Source organism: Dromiciops gliroides, chromosome 1 (genome assembly GCF_019393635.1).
Source record: "Dromiciops gliroides isolate mDroGli1 chromosome 1, mDroGli1.pri, whole genome shotgun sequence".
Taxonomy (NCBI): Eukaryota; Metazoa; Chordata; class Mammalia; order Microbiotheria; family Microbiotheriidae; genus Dromiciops; species Dromiciops gliroides.
The window spans coordinates 744,404,580-744,429,254 of NC_057861.1; the positions used below are offsets into that span (position 1 = coordinate 744,404,580).

Genomic DNA, 24,675 nt, shown 5'->3' on the forward strand with positions numbered 1-24,675 from the left:
TGGGGACCATTTCTTCTTGTTCAAAAGTATAAAAAGTACACTTGCTTCACTTGAGGACTAATAAGTTAACAACTCTCTAGAAAACCTTTAAATGTTTGCAAAGACCTCTAAAGCAGGACCTGTTTGTTTCTTTTTATCATAGCCTTTTGTCCCCTCCATTTTGTGGTTTGGTATTCTGAGAGGGGAAGGAGATGATATGGGAATTTTTTTTTTTTTAGTGAGGCAATTGGGGTTAAGTGACTTGCCCAGGGTCACATAGCTAGTAAGTGTTAAGTGTCTGAGGTCGGATTTGAACTCAGGTACTCCTGAATCCAGGGCCGGTGCTCTATCCACTGCACCACCTAGCCGCCCCATGATATGGGAATTTTAAAAAAGCAAATCCCACTTCATCACTGTAGTATTCATCTTTATAACCATCTTCAACATTTATAGAAGGATTCGAATTTTACAAAGTGCCTTCCATTGGGAATCTTAGTTGAATCACTTCATCAAGAAAATATATTTTATCATTAAAAAAGGAAAAAAAAACTTTCTTCCCATTCCTCTGAGCATATAGCATGATGTTTAGTACTGAACATGACTGCTTTCAAGCCATATCCAAGTCGCAAGGTGCTGGAATGGAAGCTGCCAAAACATGGTTTAAAATTTGCAATTAACCACTGGTTAACAAGCTCCGTTTTCTGTCCCTAAGCACTGGCCACAATTACACACATCTGTGGTTGTTCTGTCTTCTTAATTCTATCCATCTAGCCTTGGAGTTTCCACATTAAGCTGCAGCCTTTGTAGAGCGTTGGAAGCAACAGAATGTGCTACACTGTGTTTCATCAAATCCTCTACTTTAATACCCCCCAAACAAACTGATGATGTCATCCAAAGACACATGCTTGCTAAATATATCCACCAGTGATACCGGAGGATATCCCGCTCAGAGCCCGAATGGAAGAAGGACTCTCTCTATTTGATGAGGCACTCCAGAAATTCCTTTCATGAATGAATGTGCAGATTGTGTCCAATCACAGAAAATCCCAGGTGAGATACAAAATTGCTTAACGGGATTTAGCCTTACTATATACACTTCGGAAAAAGCAAGTAGATGCACAATGTTGAATGACAAGTCCATAAAGCTGATCTATCAGTATCTATATCTTGGGTTTTGTTTGTTTGTTTTGCTGGGCAATGAGGGTTAAGTGACTTGCCCAGGGTCACACAGCTAGTAAGTGTCAAGTGTCTGAGGCCGGATTTGAATTCAGGTACTCCTGAATCCAGGAGTGGTGCTTTATCCACTGAGCCACCTAGCTGCCCCCAGTATCTATATCTTGGATAGGTACTACGTATGACCAATGGAGAGGCCCAGAATTGATTAGAAGAGCATTCTGGGTTGCATTGTGAGAAAATAATGGGGTTTGGAGACTCCCAGAGACCCCCCTCATTTGAGGGCCTAACTGCCTGACCTTTTAAGATGCCCAGAGTCAGCCAAGTGGGACCTGGGACTGTGAATGGGGATTAAAACCATACCCACCTGAAAGCCTTGTTCCTGCCAGAGGATCTGTTCTCTGGGCTCTGGCATCAGCACACACTGTGCAGAACCACTCTCAAATCCAGTGAACCCATAGATTTTAATGATGCCAGCCAATTAGCTTTAAGTAGTGCGTAAGGGCCACCTCCCTTCCGCTCAGAGAGCTTAGGCTGGCTGATTGCTCTCTTGGCCCAGGAACTTGGTGAGAGCAGATGCAGACCACTATGGTTCCCCATTATCTCTCTCTCCTCCCCTAGATCCCAGCTAGGCTTTCCTATCTTCCAGAGCCATGTGTGCTCTCTTTACTGATATTTAATATGTTTTAATAAATGCTTAATGTGGGACAGCTAGGTGGTGCAGTGGATAAAGTACCTGCTCTGGATTCAGGATGACCTGAGTTCAAATCCGACCTGAGACACTTGACACTAGCTGTGTGACCCTGGGCAAGTCACTTAACCTTCATTCCCCTGCAAAAAAAGTGCTTAATGCCCCCAAACTGGTGCAGCAGCCTCTAATTTTTAAGTAACATATATATGATAAACCCCAGCTATATTCCCTAAACTTGGGACAATTATAGAGCGACCACATTTAATTTTACATGCCACAGTATGTGTAATTTCACAATGTTTTTAATGACTTCAAGCTTCTCTCTGAAACAAGGTCCATCTTTTTAATGCCAACATTCTACAAGATGCTTTGAATAATGAAATACCACAGTCTCCAAAGACTTATGGTTGTGAGTCACCAGAAGAGAAATGTAGAAGTACAGGGTGGTTGGAAAGAGTCTACAACACCAGCCCAGGGAAGAGTTGTGCACCAAACATAACTGAAGAGATAATTAAGAAGATATAGCATCATAAGAGGAAGTAAGCCTGTTAAATAATGACTAAGGGATAAAACATGGGCAGCTCGTGTGATCTATCGGTAGGCACACAATATTAATCAATCAGCCTTTGAAGAAATATTTATGAAATACCCATTGTTTTTCAGGCACTGTGCTAAGTGGCAAGAGATCTAGGGGGGATGAGCAACTTGGACAAGAGTAGTATAGGATGAGTAGGCACAGATGGATTGTGATCAACACCAATAAACAGAGTAAATCCACATCTGTAAGATCACATGAAATGGTGAAAGTAGGCATCATGGGATTAAAAGGCAAAGCAATTCTGAAATTACTACCCTTGACTACCATTGGACTACTCTTGGCTAGCAAGGACAGCAAGGTCCATGGATTAACATGGTTTCTAGGCTCTTTAGGCCCTTCCCATTATAGTGACTATTTTATGTTGGTTAATCTTCTCTAAGAAATAAGCCTAACCTGAGTAAATGTTTTCACCTTTATCCATTTGCCAGGTTTCAGTTTATTTAAATAAGTCTGCTTGAACCTATTGTAATTAAATGCTCTTTCTCTCTTCTCACTGTTAACCTTTCATTGAACTTGATCTTGATTTGGATTTTACTCTCACTAGTTGATGGTCTAATTATACACAGAAAACTGATTTATCAATAATTCTTAGCTCAGGACCCAGTTATTTCTTGTCTGTAAAGATACAAACAGCTTTTGTGTGTGTGTGTGTGTGTGATGTTGTACAGTGCTCACTAGATCTAGTGCTGTCTGATTCTCTTTTAGAAGCAAATACTCGGGGGCCAGTTAGGTGGCGCAGTGGATAAAGCACCAACCCTGAATTCAGGATGACCTGAGTTCAAATCCAGCCTCAGACACTTAACACTTACTAGCTGTGTGACCCTGGGTGAGTCACTTACCCCTCATTGCCTGGCCCAAAAAAAAAAAAAGTAAATACTCATGAAATAAAAGCATGACACTTTTGAATAATCTAGAAATTCTAGGAATTTCTCAGTCCCTAAAATATATCCCCTTTCTTCACTGAAACCTCCTTTGCAGTGAAGTACTTGGTAGTACCAAGATATATGTTGATAGCTACTAGCTTTGTGGCTATGGCAAAGTCGCCTAGCCCCTCTGTGCCTTAGTTTCTTCATCTATAAGTGAAGTGGTTGGACTTATTGATCCATAAGGTCCCTTCCAACTCTAAACTGATGACCTCATGGCTTGGTTTGGAGGATCTTGTTGAGTCCTCCCTAGGACTTCTCTATCCCTTCATTCTCTGCAGCAGACATGGGTGTGTGACCTGCAATCACCTTCGTGGTGATCTTTCGCTTTACTCCCATGCTCATCAGGACCATAGCAAAGTGAAGTGATAACCCAAAGTACCACAAAAGGTTGATTACACGATGAAGCCAATTACTCTGACTCGTTAACTGACCCTGCTCTAAAGAGAACCAACCATGGGGCCACCCTAAGATTCCAATGGAACTCCCTTTGGCCTTCTGGTCTCACATGGAGCAAGAATGCCAATATGGATGTGGTTGGTAGGGGGCAAGTGAGGACAAGGTAGCATGCCACTCTTTTATGCATCTGAAGTCTAATCAAATTTAAACAATGCCAAGGCTAATTCTTTAATGACACACAATCTCCATAACTCTAGGGAATCTAACTCTACATGAAGCAACAATGAATACCACCCCCAACATTTAATAAGCAAAATGATCTAGCTTTAGCCCCAATCAATTAGCACGACTAGGACTCCGTTACGTCTTATCAGTGCAGGCAGTGAAAATGTTGAAAACATCATTTATAATGAAATTATTGTGTACTTCCCCCAAAGAGAACCAACTAGGCAATTAAACGAAATTACATTTATTACAGGATCGTTAATCAAATAGTGTAGCTTCTTTATGGGTGAAGCTAGAAGCTTAAAAGGATTTCTTAAAATATAAGAAAAAATCCAGAGCAAATGATTCATATTTTCTCATTCGTTTAAAGTGTAGCTTTGGGTGTTTTTTGTTAGGAATTTTTTTGAGTGATATGTAAGGAGTTACTGAAAAATCTTATGTGGTCACAAATGGAAGGGGACTTTCTATTGTTAGTGTATGTATTTTATATGTACTTTTTGTCTCACACATTTGAATGTGTATTGCTTGTGAGTAGAGATTGTTTTAAACTTTATCCTTTTATCCTCATTACCTAGCACGGTGTATTAAGCACACAGTAGGCATTTAATCAATACTTGCTGATTGATTGCTAATTTACAAATTCTAGGTCAAAATCTCACCTTCTCATTATGTTAAACTCCAATCTAGTGCTATCAGTCTTAATGTTGTCCACATCATATTTATAAGGTATCTTTCTCCAGAAGAGGAAGTGTGGTATAGTGGATAAAGAATGGGACATGGCATCAAGAAAATACTGGCTGTAGGAAATGAGACAAGACACTTCATCTCTCAATGGCTCAAGCAACTCTAGAAGGTCATAAGTTGCAGAACAAGTGAAGGTCTGGTTGGTAGAGGAAGTTTCTTCATTGGAAATTTCTTTCTCCAATGCAATTACAGTTCAGATACTCTCCCCTTTCCTCACTGCCCAAAAATATTCCCTGTGGAACATTCCAGAGCATTAAGAAAAGAGTAGACTTTATCCTCCAAAAAGATCAAAGGGAGAAAAAAGTTCCAAAAATTTATAGTGGCTCTTTTGTGGTAAAAAGAAAAAAACACTGGAAATTGAAGAAGTGCTCATCACATGGGGAATGGTTCAACAAATGAGGATATATGAACAGAACAGAATGGAATGTCATCCTACTGTAAGAAAGGTTGAAAAGGATGGCTTGAGAGAAACCTGCAAAGATGTGTGTGAGCTGATGCAGAGTGAAAAGAGCAGAACCAGGATGACCATCACATACAGTAGTGATGCTGTAACAACATTATAAAGACAACCGACTTTAAAAGACTTAAGACCTTCTGTAAACACAATGACCAACAATAATTCCAGATTGCATAATGAAACATGCTGCTACATACCTCCTGACAAAGAGTTGGTGAATTTGGAGCCTTGATGGAGGCAGATACTTTTAAAGTGTGGCCAGTGTGGAATTTCTTGTTTTTCCATGTATTGGGTGGGCCAAAAATCATGAAGGTGTTTCAATATTTAATAACTCCTTTATTTTTTTCTGTTTCTAATTTACAGTACCATAACATCAGATACAGTACATATAGGAAATGAATTTACATTATGTGTGAAAAATCAAGTTTCACAAATGGCAAAAAATAAAGAAAATATCAGTTTTTAAAAGTTATTAAAACATTGTGGCTTTTGGCCTACCCTGTATATTTGTTATGAGGATTTGTTTGTTTGTTTGTTTGCTTCCAATAGGGGTTGAAGGAGGTAGACGGGGAAGAAAATATTTTTAATTGAAAAAATAAAAGGTTAGACTGATATAAATAGTCTTATGATATGACTCTTTTCCTTTCATGGGTTAAAACATCCTTTAAAGAATGGTATTCTTCTGGAGATTCCCTGTGGTTGCAAATAATGGAATCCCACAGTCTCTGAAGAGCAAAGTTGAAGATTACCCACAAGGCAATGGAGAGGTTCATGGAGGGTAAGAGTGGGCCCAAGATATAAGCAAGCCAGAATTTTTCAAGAGAAGGGGCTTAGGATAGCATCTCTCAGCTGCATGATCAGAAAAAGGAAGTGTACCAGTAATGTGGCCAAACAGACAGATCACTGACAAGCCGCCTCCATGCTCTGTTGCTACTGACATAATGCCAGGAGAAATAGAAGAAGGTCCCCATCATCCTTTCTGTAAAGGAATTATGGGAAGACTAGGACAAGAGTTGAAGAGGGTGAGAAGATATGAATGGGCTACAATCCGTTCCATGGAAGGGTATAGTCCTATTACTATAGGCAATCTGGTGATATAGTATGGGTGACACAGTAAATGGAGATCTGGAGCTGAAGTCAAGAAGATCAGAGTTCAAATCCAGCCTCAGATACTTACTAGAAGTCACATAATGGCTGTCTGCCTCACTTTCCTCATCTGTAAAATGGGGATAATAATAGCACCTACATCCCAGGGATGCTGGGAAGATCAAATGAGATCATTTGAAAAGATCTCTGTAGACCTGAAAGTGCTCTCCAAATGCTAGCTCAGATGATGACGCTGACTATCCAAATTCATCAGAGTACCAACACAATGTCTCCTCTACGCCCTGCTTTTCCCACTGAGCTGCAAACACAGTGGTTCATAAGATAACAGAAAATGAAAGCCATCATAGATCATCTAGCTTTGATCAAATCGAATATCTATAGATATGCATGTATGTAATAGGCTAATTTGTTCTTTTTTTCTTTTAAGAAAACATTTGAATATTTCTTTGAAGATTAAAAAAATACTAAAAAAAATCAAATTCTAAGCCCAGTAATGCAGCTTGCCTCCCAACTTGAAGATCAAGGCAAGCTTTATTATTCTTGGAGCTGCCCACCCGTGTGTAAAGCAAGGCTTCCGTCTTAACTAAACGCATTAGGCTTCATCATGGAAATCTGATGTGGTCTGGACAAGCTGTGGCCCACCTCCCACAGGGAGGGAAGGGCAGGTAGACAGAAAGAGCAGGAATGATTGATGTATACAGGAGAGCAGCCCCTGTCTCCTGACACCAAATGAATTCTACAAAACCCTGCATGCATCTGTATATAACTTGCTGGTGACTGGTGTCCATTCAAATCATCCTGGGGAGTCGGGCCAGTGCATTTGGAAAAGTCTGCAGTTCTTTTTTGTTCTCCTGATTTTAAAACAGTGATACCCCCACCCTCTGTCACCCCTTGTCTCCAACCAATAGTGCTGGATGGGGCTAGATTTTTCTTGATTTGTCTCATGCAGGACTTGATCAACCTGGGATCAAAACAAAGAGTAGAAAAGGTGGAGAGGCAGAAGTGCTTACTAGAAGCAGCCACATTCTTGGTATCCTTTCTAGATGGACTCCAAATGGTCTGGTTATTATTTCATTCAATTCAGCAAATTTGCCATATTTGTATATGAAAAATTACTGAACTGAATATTATATAGGTATCTATGTGATAAATTATATAGAATATATACATGTATATGAATATGTATGTATATTATACATGTGCATATATTTATATATGTGTGTATGCACATACACACACACTGGTTTTGTTTTTTGTGAGGCAATTGGGGTTAAGTGACCTGCCCAGGGTCACACAGCTAGTAAGTATCAAGTGTCTGAGCCTGGATTTGAACTCAGGTCCTCCTGACTGCAAGGCCGGTTCTCTATCCACTGTGCCACCTAGCTGCCCCCCAACGCACACACTCTTAACAGCTTCTCTAACCCATTTGTTCTATCTTCTGTCTCTGGCTTTACCCAGGCTCTCTCTCTTCCATGCCTGGAATGCACTCATTATTCACTTCTGCCTGTAACAACCTCTTGTTTTCTTCAAGACTCAACTCAGTTCAAGCCTCATCTTCTACATGAAGCTTTTCCTGACCCCCTAGAAGTGAGGTGACACAGTGGGTAAAGTGCCAGGGCTGGAGTCAGGAAGACCCAAGCTCAAAACCAGCCTCAGACACTTACTAACTGGGTGACCCTGGGCAAGTCATTTAGCCCCGTTTTCCTCAGTTTCCTCATCTATAGAAGGAGCTGAAGAAGGAAATGGCAAACCACTCCAGTATCCTTGCCAAGAAAACCCCAAATGGAGTCATGAAGAGTCAGACATGACTGAAAATGACTGAACAACAACAGCCATGTGTGAGGCACTGTGCTTAGCTGTGAGTAGATAAAGAAAGGCAAAGAACAGTTCCCAAGGAACTTACAATCTAATGGAGAAAATGGCATGCAAGCATCCACCTCGAAACAAACAATAGATAAGATAGACAGTGACTAATCAAGAGGGGAATTACTAGAATGAATAAGTATTAGGAAAGTTTTCCTGTTGAAGGTGGAATTTTAGCTGTGACTTGAATTTTGAGCCAGGATGACCAGAATTCAAACAGAAGCTAATTGTGTGATACTGGGCAAGTGACTTAATCTCTAGCTGCCTCTGTTTTCTCATCTGTAAAAGGGGATAATAACAGCACTTAGCTCCCAAGGCTGTTATAAGGATTAAATGAGATCATATTTGTAAAGCACTTGGCATTGTGCCTGGCACATAGTAGATGCTTAATAAATGTCAATTTACTGACTTAATAAATGATTATTAAAATTAAAAATTAAATTTCCTCTCTTTGAGCAAATTTCCTTGTATCAGGAACTTGCAAATATTTATATCTAAACATGATTTATTGCCCAATATAAGTTCTTTGAAGGCTGGGACAGTTTCATTTTTGTATTTATTTTCCCAGTACCTAAAGTGTCTGGCACACAGTAGGTACTTAGTGAATGTCCATGGATGTAGAGTTACGGATTGACTGATGCGTGTGCCAGATTGGGGAGATAATATAAAAAATGATATAGCCTTTGTATTTAGGAGATGATATTCTACTAGTTAATATGAATAATTCTGCAGTTGGCCTCAACCAACAAGGATTTATCAAGCACCTACTATGTGCCGAGTACTGTTCTAGACACTAAAGATCCAAAGGGAAAAAGTGCAATAGTCCCTGTCTTTAAGGTGCTTCCATTCCACTGGCTAATTGTTGATAAACTGCACAGAATGAGCTTTCAAGAATGTGCCATTCAGGTCCTAATGGCATTTGCAAAATACTGATAGGATTTTATAATCATAGGTCTAGAGCTGGAAGGGACCACAGAGGCCATCTAGGACAACTTCCTCATTTTACAGAAGAGGAAACTGACCTCCAAGAATATTAAGTGACTTTCCTAAGGTATTAAAGGTAGTAAGCATCAGAGGAAGAATTTGGACCCGACTTCTCTGACCTGAGTCAGTTTTCCAGCACTCTCTAGATGAGATTATTGATATCTGGATTAGAACAAAAAAAAGGTAAATCAGATGTGGGAATCTTTCTAATCAACTCTGAAAGCCAAGAACAGCCTTTGTGAAAATTGGACAATAAGATGACAACAGAGTTCAGAAGCCCAGCAATAACAACAACAGCAAAAATAATAATTTGGAGAAATGAATCAAGATTCTCCATAAAAACAATAATATGAGATCTTCCCTTTCCCCCAGCTTCAGCCTGAAGGAAAAGTTTTCAGACACCAAGCCTTCTTTTGTGCTGCCCCCTGCCAGGCATCTGCTTGGAGAAACAGAAGAGGACCCTCCACCCCCCCAGATGGCAGAACATCCCTCCCCCAGCCACATGTGCTGAAGAGGGCAGCCACACTCCAAAGGGAGCCAAGAGAAAGTCCCCCTCGAAAAGCATGTGGGAATCAGCTGGACCAGGACAGTGATGGGCCAGGGAGTGTTAACTGTTTCCAGCACAACCTTCCACATCTAGGGCTGTACAGCTGAGGGAGCACCCAGCTGTGGGGGCCCTGCCCAGCTGCCCTTTATGGGAATATGGAACCAACAGATCTACTTCCCTGCTCCGAGAATAATGGTGGAGCTACAAGGATTCTGAACAAAAGGTCTCTTTATATTAGGCATGAGCTGGGAACAATTGGGAAAAGCCATGGATTTGGAGTCCAAGGACCTGGGTTCAAATTCTACCTCTGTGACCATGACGAACAAGTCATTGAACCCTTCAGGTCCTCAGTTTCCCCATCTGGAGAAACCAAGCACATTCCAGACTCCATCTTGTTGCTGTAATTGATGTGCTCTAATTTAAAGTCCCAGCGTCTAACACCTTCCCCATCCAAAGTACCCGTATTTGCTCTGAGGGTAGCTGATTGAGACATGTGTATGTGAAAGGTGAGTGAATGCCTCTTGTCATCCTGCACTCATTTTGCTTCATTTTATTCCCTGATCATTTCGTTATCAGATGCTTTGCTGCTGTGTACAAAGCAGCACCCCCAAAGTCCCCATCCACTTTCCAATGCAGGAAAGGTAATCAAATTAATTATGCCACTGCAACTTTACAAAACAAAATACCCTTTCTTGGTCACTGCTCCCCTAAATGTGTTGTCTCCTCCATTCATATGTAAATCCTTTGAGGGATGAAATTACCTACACTAGGGTAGAGTGTTGGGCCCAGAGTCAGGTAGCGTAGACCAGAGTTCAAATTGAGTCTCAAACATGCACTATCTTGTGACCCTGGTCAAGTCACTTAATTCCTGCTTACCTCAGTTCTCTCCACTGTTTAATGAGGATAATAATAGCACCTACTTCCCAGGGTTGTCATGAGGATTAAATGAGGTAATATTTGTGAAGTGATTAGCAAAGTAACTGGTACATAGGAGGTATTTAATAAACAATTCTTCCTGTTACATCCCTTTCCCTTTTGTATTTGTATCTCCATTACTTAGTAAAGAATTGGGCACACAGAAAAAACTTAATAAGTGCTCTTCCATTCATGAATTCCCTCATTGGTGTGAGTGCTGTCTTCCTTCCCTGACAATAGGAAAAAGAAGAGGAAGAAGAAGAAGAGGAAGAAGAAACAAGGAAGAAGAAGAGGAAGAGGAAGAAGAAAAAGAAGAGGAAGAAGAGGAAGAAATAGAAGAAGAAGAGGAAGAAGACAAGGAAGAAGAGGAAGAGGAAGAAGAGAGAAAAGGAGAAGAAAAGAAGATGTTATGTAGCACTTTAAGGCTCATAAAACTCTTACATATGCAATCTCATGCGATACAGTGACCCTGTGAGGTAGGTATTATCATTATCCCTATTTTACAGATTAAAACTGAGGCAGGGGTTTCAGTGACTTGCCCAGGGTCTCATAGCTGTGTCTAAGGAAGGATTTAAACTCAGTTCTTCCCAATTTCAAGCCCAGTAGTCTTACCACTGTGCCACCTATTTACCTCTAGAAGTCAATCAATAAACATTTATTAACTGCCTAGTCTGTGCCAGGCTCTGTGCTAAGGTCTAGGGATACAAAAAGTGGCAAAAGATAGTCCCTGCTCTTGGGTAGAACACTGGACCTGGTGCCAGGAAGACCCAAGTTCAAATCCTACCTCAGAAACTTAGTATCTTTAGTACCTGAATGACTATGGACACCCTGCATGACCTCAGTTTTCTCAACTGTAAAAGTGCGCTAATAACGACACCTACCTTTCAAGGTGCAATCTAATAGGGAAACCAACAGAAGCTCCTGGGGAGAGGGAGGAGAAAGGATTCTGCCATCTCTCTCTCTCTCTTTCTGTCTTTGTTTCCCCCTCTCCCTCTCTCCCCTCTCCCCTTTCCCCCTTTTTTCTCTGTCTGTCTGTCTCTCCCACAGTGATGGACACAGAGAAGGTGCTTAATAAATGCTCATTGAGTGATTAATTGAAGGAAATGTGAGCTCGTGCTTGATCCTATGCTCCCCCCACCCTTACTCTCATCCCAGCCCTTGAAGGAAACCAAAGGGTATTTCATTTCCTACCTTGGTTTTGCCCATGATAACACATGCACTCCATCTAGCTAAGTGACTCATTCCCAAGGATCGTGAGCATGAAATGGCCTGGATTTCGACGAAGAGGGAGGGGGATAGGCATACTGGTGGGGTTGGGGAGAAGGAAGTAATAGGAAGGGAGAGAATTCAAATCATAAGGGGAAAATGACTCTAAAGAAGAAAACTCATGAGACAGAGCCAAATGGCTTGGCAGATGTAGCCCTGTTCAGGGCTCTGTGCTGACAAGGGTAGGCTTTTTCCACTCTTCTTCATGCTGCCTTCATCGAATTTTATCTTTTATGTCAAGAGATCAAATAAAATGTTTAAAAAGGATCAGATTTAATGAGAACGAGGGGAAATAAACTGGTGCAATTAAAGAGTAAAAATAACTTCACTGTGGCTTCAGACCACAGGCGTTTTATAATTTTAAGGAAGGAGACATAAGCATAGCTCAAGGGGCCTGCCTCCAGTGCTCTGCCTGTCTCCCCCATGGTGGGGAGTGCCACAAGCAGCCAGAGGTTAAGAATCAACATATTTCTCCAGCCAGGGAAAGACCCACAACTGGGTCAAATTAATCGGATTAATTAAATTTCGACGTTGGTGGAAGGTAATCAAATCCTAGCTTTTTTTTTTTTTAATGATATTTGAAGATGGGGAATACCCACCAATGGGTTTTCACATGTTTGATCAGAAATCACTTCTTTTTTCCTCTTTTCTCTTTCTAGTATGATTTCCCATCAAATCTCTTTCCATTTCAGCCAAACTGTCCTACCTGCTCTACTCCATACACAACATCCCTCTCCTGTTTCTACCCACAGGCTTCTCCCTGTGCCTGGAATGTTCTTTCTCCTCACTTCCATGTCAAGGAATTCCTTCAAGCCTCGGGTGAGGTGCCACCAAGAACATGAGATCTTTTCTAATCCTCCTCCCAAACAGAATCATCAATCTGGAACTGAAAGACATCTCAAAAGGTATCTATCTAACCCAACACTTTTACTGTAAAGGAAACCTGGGCCCAGTGAGGAGAAGTGACTAGCCCAAAGTCACACATGTTGTAAATGTCAGAGAGGATTTGAACCCAACTCTAATTTCATAGCTCTTCCCATTGGACTATGGTTGCTACAGAACTTCTTCGGGTAAAACAGTATTCATATCTGTCCTTCTGGTTTGACCTATAACCTCCAAGGTCAACCCATGTCTGCCCTGAATATAATAGGAAAATGACATGGTATGATATAATCATTATAAGAGAGGGTCAGCTAGGTGGTGTAGTGGATAAAGCACTGGCCCTGAATTCAGGAGGACCTGAGTTTAAATCTGGCCTCAGATACTTGAAACTTACTAGTTGTATGACCCTGGGCAAGTCACTTAACCCTCGTCCCCACAAAACAAACAGACAAATAAATGAATAAGAGAGTGTAATAAAACGTGGTACAATGCAACATAATTCCATTAGCTAAGCCCAGACATATCTTAGATAAAGGGTCCTTAACCTCTTCTGTGTCATGGAAATTTTGGGCAGTCTGGTGAAGTGTACTGACTCCTTCTTAGAGTAACATTGTTAAATGGATAAAATGAAATACAGGGTATTGCAAAAAAACAAAAACAAAACCCAATGATATTGAGATGAAGATGCATTTTTTCTAATCCCAATTCCTGGACCCCTTGATAGCTAGTCCACAAGGTAGATGGACCCTGCTGTAAACAAAAGAGGGCCTTAGACCACTTTAAATCCCTAAGGGTCATTCCTCTTGGACTTCTCAATCTGGACATTGATCAAACCCAGACGGCCTCCGGGATACAAAGAGCTGTTGATTGGTCACCCCCATTCTATTTGAGTCTTCTTCTACACAGATATGAGTTTGTATCCCTCTTTCCCTGTGGATTCCTTCCTTGGTCTTCTCCCCAAATGCCCTGCCGAGGCCATACTTACCGGTAGAATGTTGTGTAGTCTACAGTAGAATGACAGGGTTGAAACTCCCAGGCTTTGAGTTTCTGGCACTCTCGATGTGCTCGAAGCTTCACTTTCACCGTCCCTTGGCAAAGCTCTGGCACTGGCTTTCTCTGGGGCCGGTTACAAAATTCATTCGACTCCACTCGCCAGGATTCAGCAAAATCATCCACATCAAACTTGAAGTTGCCATCCCCGCCAATCAAGTCATCCCGCTTGTGTCCGTTGTAATTGCCACAAAGTCCACAGAGTTTGCCCTGCAGGTGTGGGGCAGCCATAACTTCCACAAAACTGTCTCCATCCCAGGAGATTTCCAGGCCTGGAAGGGAAGGGAAGAAGAGTTTGGTCAGTCAATCCCCAACTATGACAACCATTGCAACCGCATTTGTTTGTCTTTGACAGATGATCAATAGCCAGTTCTGTTCTAGGAGAGTCCAAGAGCCATCGAAATCTTTTTGCTGTACTGGAACCTAATTGTATTTGATAGCACATAAAATTAAATTGGGTCATTGGCTGGGTTGGGAAAGTCGGTATGTGCATTTTTATGGCACACATAAAAACTTATTATTCTAGTATTTATTTTAATACAATTTGACTCACATATTCCTAATGTTTATTCACATATCTGCAACTATCTAGCATGTTTACTCTATTATTTATATGTAAACTCAACTCAACAAACATAAGGTACCTACTTATGTGCTGAGGACTATGCTAGGAGCTAGAGATATAAAGAAAAAAAAAAGAGACAATCCTTGCCCTCAAGAGTTTCCATTCCATTGAAATAACATATAGAGCTAAGTCAAACCAAAATAAATATGCTAAGTAACTTTAAGGAGAGGGAGCGGACCACTGGGGAGATTTAGAAAGGTGGTACCTAAGTTGTGCCCTAGAGAAAGTGAAGGATACCAAGAGGTAGAGAAAAGATGTTACTCCACTGTAGGTCTGCTGCCATAATACCACTGTGTCTATCACATCGAAGCAACATGAATAGTACAAACAGTCCTGAATTGGGAGTCAAAAGACCTGGATTCCTATTCAGGTTTGATGGCTTATTAAAGCTGTTTACGATGGGAAAGCTCAATTCAGCTCTCCAAGCCTTGATTTTCACGTCTTCAAAATGGGAATAATAAATACTTACAAAACATAGCTCACCAGTGTTGGGAAGGAAGTGTTTTGTCAGTCTTAAAATATTATAAACATGCTGTCTCTCCACATAGAATGCAATTGGAATCCCTTGAAGGCAGAGATTGTTTCATGTTTGTATCAGATGCTTGTTAAATGCTTATTTATTATTGTGACTAAAAGGAATTCACTTATTCTTTTTGTGCCTCAGTTTCCTCAGCTATAAAATGGGTGTAATATCAATCAACTTCCCTAACAGGGCTGTTAGGAGATAAGTGCTTTTTAAAACTTCAAAACGGGGCAGCTAGGTGGCGCAGTGGATAGAGCACCGGCCCTGGAGTCAGGAGTACCTGAGTTCAAATCCGGCCTTAGACACTTAACACTTACTAGCTGTGTGACCCTGGTCAAGTCACTTGACCCCAATTGCCTCACTAAAAAAAAAAAACAAAAAACAAAACTTCAAAACACTATTGTTTTTATTATTAGTTTCTAGAATTTAGACACCGTGCCTGTCCAAATCACTTTGGACTAGTTTCAAACTGAGAGAGAGGGGTGAGAGAAGGTTTAATAATTAGAGAGGTTCACATGTTTTCTAGCACATCAAGTCTGCAAAATGCTCTCCTCACAATACCCTTGTGGGTTACATAGTAAAAGCATTATCAACATATGACATTAGGGAAAAATGAAGCTCTGAGACATTAATTTTCCCATGCTGACACAGTAAGTGTCTGAGGTAGAATTCAAACCCATATCTCCTGACTTGAAGCCCAGGTCTCTGTCGATTAAACCACTCTAAATAGAACATAAATCTCTGCTTTGAGCCTTAAGTACACATACCCTTAGTCTTCCGAGTAGGCCCTCTCATAAAGGAGAATGAGAGTCTTTTAGCATGTGCTTATGGGCAGAAAAGTGATAGGAAGAATAGTACATGGAATATTTGTTCTCCATGTGCTTTTGAATCTTTGCCCCCCTTGCCTTCCACCCCCAGTTAGGCTCCTATGAAATGAAAGAGAAGTCTTTCATTCTGTCATAATTAGAGAACACAATGGGACCACTGAAAAGAATATCATGGGTCCCTTCTTGAAAGGTTTAAAGTCTGTTTCCATGAAAGATCAGAATCTTGGCCACTCATCACAAATGGTTCATCTTCAGGAGGGAAGACAAAAAAGATAGGCCTGAAAACAGAGGACAAGTCCTCCCTGGATATCAAATGGCCCTGGAGCAGACATATGGTTACATCACAAAGAAACAAGATCAATAAGAACTCCCCCACGGTAAGATTCCAAAAGCCATACTCCTTAAATTGGATGTCGTCCAAAAGGAGAGAATGAGTGCCAAGCATCACTGAGATACAGTTAGGACACTCCACTGCCACATCAAAGGGAAGGAAAGTAGAGACACCTGTCAAAGAGAGCAGTCTGGGAGGAAAGCCTGTGGCTGTTGAACTGAGTTTCTGTAAAACAAATGCAGAGATCCCATGAAAAGATGCCCAAGGAAGGGAGAGATTCTCCAGCCAACACACATGGTGAAGAAGACAGGGTAAGGACTTCAGGAAAGGTGGCGGAGAAATCCTGTTCACAAAATCAGGAAATCCACAGGAGAGTTTGTCTGGGAGGCATTTAGGCAGGGAAGAAGGCCAGAGCACTGCACTAGCTGGGCATTCAATCAATCAATACAGGAGCATTACTAAACACCTCCCATGAGTCAGGCACTATACTAGATTAGAGAAGTAAAAGTTTCTGCCTGCAAAGAGCTTACATTCTGCTAGGAAATAGAACATCTATTTGAGGAGCTGAGACCAGGGAAAGAAGTCTTGGCCAGGGGTTCTTAGCCTGGAATCCATGATTAAAAAAAAAAAAAAACTAAAACTAAACAATTTTTTTTAGGGGCAATGAGGGTTAAGTGACTTGCCCAGGGTCACACAGATAGTGTCAAGTAGCTGAGGCTGGATTTGAACTCAGGTCCTCCTGAATCCAAGGCCAGTGCATTATCCACTGCACCACCTAGCTTCCCCTAAACAATTTATTTTGATATCTGTATTTCAACATAACTGATTTTCCTTGTAATCCTGTGTATTTTATTTTATGCATTTAAAATGTTATTTTCTGAGGATCCATTCAAAGATTTTAATGGACTGCCCATAATACCCAAAACAGTAAAGAAGCCCCGATTTAGGTAATTGCAAGGATTGCAAATAAAGTCATGGGGTTGTCGTGATCTTCCCAGTAATATTAGTTTTAATTCTTTTTCCCTAAGCAAGATGGTAGGGGAGAGAGAGGCCAGAAATAGAACAGTGTTACATGAGCAGCTGCAGGGCAGATGGCAAGATGCCTGTTCAGGCAAGGACCTGATGTCCTGGAGAATGAATGTATGGTATAAAGATAAAGCATGGTATGGGGAAGTGGGGGCTAGTTAATACAGAGCTGAGGCAATGAGGATGGATTCATTCACACACGGTTCTAGGCATAGAAGATAATGCATAATGTAGACTATATGGATTATATAAAGAAGGTTACTTTACAACCATCTGATAAAACATTTGTTTTGTTTGGAGGGAAGAGCCTTCCAGATCTAGGAATTCGTTGGGATAGGAAATCTCCTAGTATGGAAAATCCCTTCACCATGCAGATCAACTATTCAACTTCCTCTATCACATAAAATCTCGGAGTTGCCTGGAACACTGAATAGTTCGATTCCTTGCTCTGTGGTCCTGGAGTTAGTCTGTTTCAGAGGTAGGATTTAAACTCAGATTTTCTTGACTCCAAGACCAGACTTCTAATCACTCCACCATGTTGACTCATAGTTATTTAGACTGGAAGAAAAGTAAGAAATATTCCATGGTTTCTTGAGACACAGAGATTATTATCGTGAAGAAAATCTGACTGACAGAGAGGCAGATGGCAGTAAGCCAAAACATAGTATGGGAGAAACCTTCCCAATGATGGTCTCCTGGCATCTGAACAGAATGAGACAAAAAAAGACCCCAAGGCCAATTCTTCTATTAGATACTCTGTGTTCTGCTGTTCCTCTTGAAAGCTCTTCCAAAGGTCAGCCAGCCTTTCCTAGTCAATTCAATTCAATTCAAGTAGCATTTCATAAGCATGTGCAATGTGCCAAGCACTGGAGCTATCAAAACAAACAAACAAACAAAACAAACCAAATAACAACAACAAAAAAACATGAAGTCCCAGCCCTCAAAAAGTTCACTTTCTATTCTAAGGAAACAATAAACATACAAATAAAGAAGTCAATAATGAATATAGGCAAAGTAGTTGTGGTTCTTGGGTAGCCATGATTAACTGGAAGAATCAAGCAAGGTCTAATTTTAGGAGGTGACTCTTGAGCTAGACATTTTTCACACCTGGAAAGACACATCCTATTCTTTGAAGGTCATTATATTTGATATGTGAAAGCTGTGGCTGTTTCTTTTCACCAAACAACAGAACACAATGCAGAATGAGGAGTGGGAAAGGATAAAGGGAGATAATACAGAAAAGGTCAAGCCATCCCTTCATTTTTGCCTCCATAACCTTTTCGCCTACAGAAGGCTCAGTTCAAGTTGGCTACCTATTTTATCAGTGCTTCTCTTCCCTACATTTGTGACCTTTCCATTTCAACTTTCCCTGCTCATTTCATGGTGTCATATCTTCCTTTAGAGAACACTCATGGAAAGGTGATTATAATACTCCAAGGCGAGAAGCTAATGAGCTGTAACTAAGGAAATAACCCTTCAGAATGATGTCTTGAATGGTCATCCTCCTCAACGAAGCATTTTGGAAGCCCCGTGGGGGTTTATGGGCTGGCGGTTCTCTTTGCAGCTGGGACGAGTTCCCCCAGTCTCCATCCTAGACTTTGGACTGAAGTAACTGGCAGATGGTGAAGTTTAAAACTGAAGCGTGTGTTCCATCTGCAGCTGTGAAGAGTGGCCACATTCCTTTTCTTGCATTCCAAGGTCTTCCAATTTCCTCTCTCCACCAGTGAACACTTTACCTTACTGTTATCCACCTACTTATTCTACGGCGCTTACAATCCTGGTCTTCAATTTTAGGTGGGTACTGTTATTATTCTGGTTTTATTTCCTGTGTTGCTATCATTTCTTTCTTTTCTTCTCTTTTCTTTTTTTTTAGTGAGGCAATTGGGGTTAAGTGACTTGCCCAGGGTCACACAGCTAGTAAGTATTAAGTGTCTGAGGCCAGATTTGAACTCAGGTCCTCCTGAATCCAGGGCTGGTGCTCTATCCACTGCACCACCTAGCTGCCCCGCTATCATTTCTTAAAGGAATGGTAGGTGGTTTGTTGTTGTTTGTTTGTTTGTTTGTTTTTGTTTTTTAAATCTTAGAAACTCAAAGGTCTCACATATGAGACAGAGAGAATGCCATTCCATCTCCAATATAAGAATATAAACTCAGGGGCATCTAGGTGGCACAGTGGATAAAGCAACAGGCCTGGATTCAAGAGGACCTGAATTCAAATCTGGCCTCAGACACTTGACACTTACTAGCTGTGTGACTCTGGGCAAGTCACTTAACCCTCATTGCCCCACAAAACAAAGAATATAAGCTCTTTGAGGACAAGGGCTGCTCTTTGCTTTGTCAGAGCACCCCCACTGCCTGGCACAGGGCCTGGTGTGTGGTATGGGGGTGGAATATTTAATGCATGCTTATTGAATGATTGAAATGATGAATAATAAAGCATACCATCACCCTCCCAGCAGAAAGGTAAGGGCCTACCGGGACAGGATAGGGTTAGACACAATCTCTGCCTTGGATCCTTGTATTTAATTACTCAATTTTGTCCTAAGGGAAGATTCAACCTGAAGGAGGTTGTTAAAAGTTGACCTGAGGTAAGTGTTACAAGTCAGAAATAATTGTTGGGTTTGTTTATCTGTCTGTTTTTTTTTTTTTAATTCATAGCTACTTCCTTGGAGTTTCTTGAGAGATGGGTTTCTTCAGGATTTTGCACCAAAGTGCTGGATACATTTTCTGGATTTAACAGGTATAGGTCTCTAGGAAAAGCTGTATTCCAAACCCAACCAATTCAATTCAACTTTACAAACAATTATTAAGGAGCTCCTTTGTGACAGAACCACAAAATCTAAACAAAACAACAATAATAAAACTAGCCCCAGACATCAAGAGCATTACATTCTATAACCTATATCAAATACTTGCTGGTCTCAGGAGGGGGGGAGGGAAGTGGAAAGGGAAAGTGGGAGAAAAATTTGGAACTCCAAAAAATATCTTTACATGTAATTGGGAAAAAATTAAAATTAAATAAAAATTTTAAAAAGAACATTCCATTCTCCTGGGGGGGTTTAGAGATAAGTAAATATAATTTGAGGAGGGAAGGAGACCACTAATAGCTAGGGGGCTTGGGAAAGACCTCCTCTAAGAGGTGGCACCTGAGGTGAGCCCCCAAGGACTTCTAAGAGGCAAAGATGAAGAGGAAGCACATTTGAAACATATGGAAGCAGTCTGGACAAAGGTATGGAGACAGTAGATGCAAATCCGGACTTCTTAGCAAAAGTTAGTTCTTCTGGATACAACTTGCGAGGGGGTGCAAAACAGATGTCGAAAGGGGCACATTATGTAAAAATGCTAAGACCTGCGAGGGTGGGAGGCTGGGAGTGGGCTGGTTTTGCTCCCCCCTCCCTAAGACTTTTGCCATTGTGGGCTATTGAGTGCACTGGTCCAGTTGGGTGCCAGCCATGCTCAGAGACCACTGTCCTCCTACCTAAAGCCCACAATGAAGGGGTAAGTCCACAAGCCACTGAGGCAGCAGGCACAGGAATTCTTCCCCCATGCCTCCTCCGCTCCCAGCTGCAAGGTCCATTTCAGCTGTTATTTTGCAATAATTGCTCTCTCATCTCGGACAATAATCAACCTCTGGCTAAGAAATGAAAAACCCACGGGGCCCAAGAGAAACACTATGGCATTCTAAGCCAACAATAGGTGATGAAAACATCTGTAGAGGGTAAAGCTGAGGGGCTTGGCTCAGTCAGGGTAAAGAACACCATTGTTTGGAAATGGAATATTTTTCATTCAGAGGATAATCCCAAAGCACGGTTTAAGGTCCAGTAGACTACATTTTTTCCCCAGGAAGTTGAAAACCTCCTGTGTTTCTCTCTTCAGGAAATTATTCAGCTGGGTATTATTAGGAGCTGTCCGTAAATTATTGGCATTCTGTTAAGGGCAATTGAAGAAGAAAATAAAGGCCTGAGTTCGAGCCCAGGAACGTCTCTCACTTTGCTTATCTTCTCAGGGGGATCGTGATCGATTTCTGTTTTGATAGCAGCCAATTCCTCTTGCTCATTTTACAGACTGAGTTCATCTCCTGGAGTGCATTCATTCCATCAGCCTTTCTTTGCCAGCGAGCTCTGAGCAGACCAGAGCATCCTAGATCCTTTAGGATCCTTTTGTTCTGAGACCGAGTGAATTAATAACTAATAACAGCATTCAAATGCATCATGCTCAGTTTGTGCCAAGAGAGAGCTGTTGTTGAGTCCTTCATAGCCATGGTCCTCTTGGATGCACCCTAATGTTTGGGCTCCTCCAGAGAAACAAGCTTTGGTGGCTTATTTTAAGAAGGGCTGGCTGGGTTTGGAGTTGCAGGCTTGGCTTTCAAAACTCACCTCTCTGCTACCTAATCCCTGTTTGTTCCCTCAAGCAAGTCACTTTCCCTTTCTCAGCCTCAGCTCCCTCAGCTATAAAAAGAAAGTGTTTGGACTTGATCACTCCCCAAGGTCCCTAATTCTCTGATCTTCCTGAGACCTGCATTTGTTAGAATTGCATATCTCTTTCAGACCCAAACAGGAGCTGAAATTTTTCTGTCCTTTCTTCTCCTGAAAATACAGAAGCAGAGACTCCACATAACTTCTTGCCTCTAGCCAGAGATCACTTACAAGCTGAAATGTGCCTCCTCGCTTTTAGAGAGGGTTCCCCCAAATTCTTACTCAACATTCTCCTCCTTCTAAACCAAAGGCCTCTTGGTCTCAATGGGACTGACACAGGATCATAATAAATGTCTCCATTTCTTCCCCTTGTTTATCCACACTGGTATTCCATGGGCTCAAATCAGTTTAGCAAAACAAACCTTTGGCCCTGAATTCGAACCATTAACATATTTCCCACCCAAGGCCCAGAAAGAAGAGAGAGGTTTGCTGAGAGCAACCCCTCACCAGAGCTCCACTGCCAGGGTTTGGCTGCAGTCAACATTTCCCGCTTCTTCAGTTATGTGGGAAAGCAAAAATAAATGTGTGTAGAACCTACAAGACCAGACACTCACCGGAGCCAGCCAGGGCACCATTTTGTCCATCAAAGGAGAGGATAACTTTTGCTGAAAATAATTTCTACAATTTTGAGCTTACTTCCTTGAAATAATATATATCTGCAAAGAATGAGGCTCAGTGTTATTTATCCTGCAAAAGTCATCATGATATATAAACACACACATGCATCTGACCTCATGTGTGTGCATATGCACATGTATGTATGTATGTTTGCAGATGTGGTATAGCTCTAGATGATACAGATATAGAGATAAACATAAAGAGGACAGTTACTGTGCACTTAATGGCCACCATGTAGAAGGTACCAAATATAACCTGTCCCCCAAAATGACCCAAAGAACTGTTCTTTTTGGAAGCTTGATGGATACTGACTGCAGGAGAACATTGGGTTCTAGTTCAGAGGCAAAAGGAGGGAGGATGCTTTTCAAAGGAGTTCCTTTGTTCCCTGGGAAAGAATTTCTCTGTTTGAAGAAACTAGCCAATAATACACAAATGCACCAAGAAGCTCTGCTCTTAATGGTGCAGGAACTTACTCTACCAGCACAGATTATGACCTAACTGGAACTTAGGAGACAGGTTTTAGGGAGTTCCCTGAGGTTCTGGGGTTAGATAAGTGACTTGCCCAAGGACACCCAGGCGGTTATGGGTCAGAGGTGGTATTGGTACCTAGGTCTTCCAGACTCTAAGCCCAGCACTCTGTCACCCCAGGCTGACTACTTAGCAAATGTGCCTGCTATGAAAAGTTTGGTGTTCAATGAATGGACTTGCCCACAGGGGGCAAAAATCATAGGCTCCATTAGATGAAACGTTGAGAAAGAACAACGGTGCAGGGAGAGTCACCCTCCAGAAGTCTAAGGGGAGTGGGAGCTCACGGGGTAAAAGCTGTTCACCGCAGATAAAGCAAAAGAAGAACCAAGGCAGTAAACAGGGCCCATGGTCACAAATCAAAGGAGAGTCTCCACATGCAGGAAGCATTGTTACTGCTGCTTTCTCTCTCTAAAGCTCGGTTTCTCTGTCTCTCTCTGTCTCCCTCTGTCTGCCTGTCTCTGTCTCTCTGTCTCTCTCTCCCTCCTTTCATCTCCATCTCTGTCTCCCTCTGTCTGTCTGTCTGTCTCTGTATCTCTTTCTGTCTCTCTGTCTCCGTCTGTCTCTCTGTCTCTGTGTGTCTCTCTGTCTCTCTGTCTCTCTCTGTCTCTCTCTCTGTCTCTCTCTCTCACACACACACACACACACACACACACACACACACACACACACACACACCAGTTTCCCCACATTCTTTCCACACACTGGTAGCAACCTCTCTGACCATGCATGCCAGTTCTCAAGGAGAATGCCCACCTAAGGGCACACCATGGTCCTGGGGAATCTGGGCCTGCTGCTATGCTACAAGGGGTTAATGAGAGACGGCTCAACTGTGGGGTTGTCTTAGCCTTTCCAGAGAGGAGCTCTCAAGAGAGCATTCCTTTCCACAGATGTCAAAACACACATCAAAAGTTGGAAGAGCGTCTGACAATTCCAAGCCGGACATCCCTAATAGCCTAAAAACAGCATCAGGACAAAAAGCGAGAGGAACCGGGGAGGACACACTTGCTATTTTCACAAGGGGACTTAACACGTATGAATTCCCTGGGGGTCCACGGAGCAGAAAACTGGCATGATTGGCCGTCGGTCGCCAAGCTTACTCCTCAGAATACAGAATTCCTTGGTGATCCAGCTGCCTTCTCCCACTCGCCCCTTCTCTGTGGTGGGAATGCTGCAACAGCCGTGTTTGGACAAGCCTCATGTTGGGGCTCACCCAGGGAACAGAAAGGCCATCGTGCACAGCTTCCTAGCCAAGGGCTGATGCTACAAACAGTGGGGTAAGGTGGGGCAGACCAGAGGGGGGCCCTGGGCCCTGGGAAGGCTCTAGGCTTGGAAGCCCCACCTGCTTTGGTCGTCACTTTCAGAAGGTAGCCATCCAGATCAATATGGAAGTGAGGAGTCTCACAGGGCAGGGCTATGCGGGTACCATTCCACTTGACAGTGAGATGCTGCTGGAGGCTGACTGTGCCACCGCCAATCAGAAGGTCCACAGCCTTGGTCCAAGAGAAGGACCGGGTCCGCCGGGCATCGTTCTTCACCAGCACCTGGAAGGGTGAGGCAGAGGAGGAGCAGTCTTTTGTCAAAATGTACTGACATGTTCCCTGAAAGTTAAATGTCCGTCCGTCAAAAGTGTTGTAGTGGGGGTCTCCAAATACAGTGCAAACGCCAGGCTCTGCAGGTGAGTGAGAAACAAAAGCAGGAGAAAAACTAATTGAAGTATTTTTGTTTGAAAGTAACCTCAGAGATCATAGTAATAAAAATTGGGGGGGGGCTGCTTGTTGAGAAGCTGACAGCCTCTGACAGGTTTTTTTAACTCAAAAGAAAAAGATCATGGTCTTATTAACAGGGCTTTGGAGTTGAAAGAGACCTGGGGAACGATCTGGTTCAATCTTCTGAGTTTACAAATGAGGAAACTGAGGCCA

The 24,675-nt window shown here is 42.0% G+C and overlaps 1 protein-coding gene across 1 annotated transcript in view; it reads right to left on the minus strand.

The window, feature by feature from the left end:
* BMPER (BMP binding endothelial regulator) overlaps positions 1-24,675 on the minus strand; it is a 276,741-nt gene that overhangs the window by 63,246 nt on the left and 188,820 nt on the right. The window contains exons 12-13 of the mRNA XM_043979720.1: positions 24,096-24,425; positions 13,739-14,075 (exon numbers count right to left, since the gene is read on the minus strand). Coding sequence (XP_043835655.1) covers positions 13,739-14,075; positions 24,096-24,425 — 667 coding nt within the window. The remainder of the gene's footprint in view (positions 1-13,738; positions 14,076-24,095; positions 24,426-24,675) is intronic.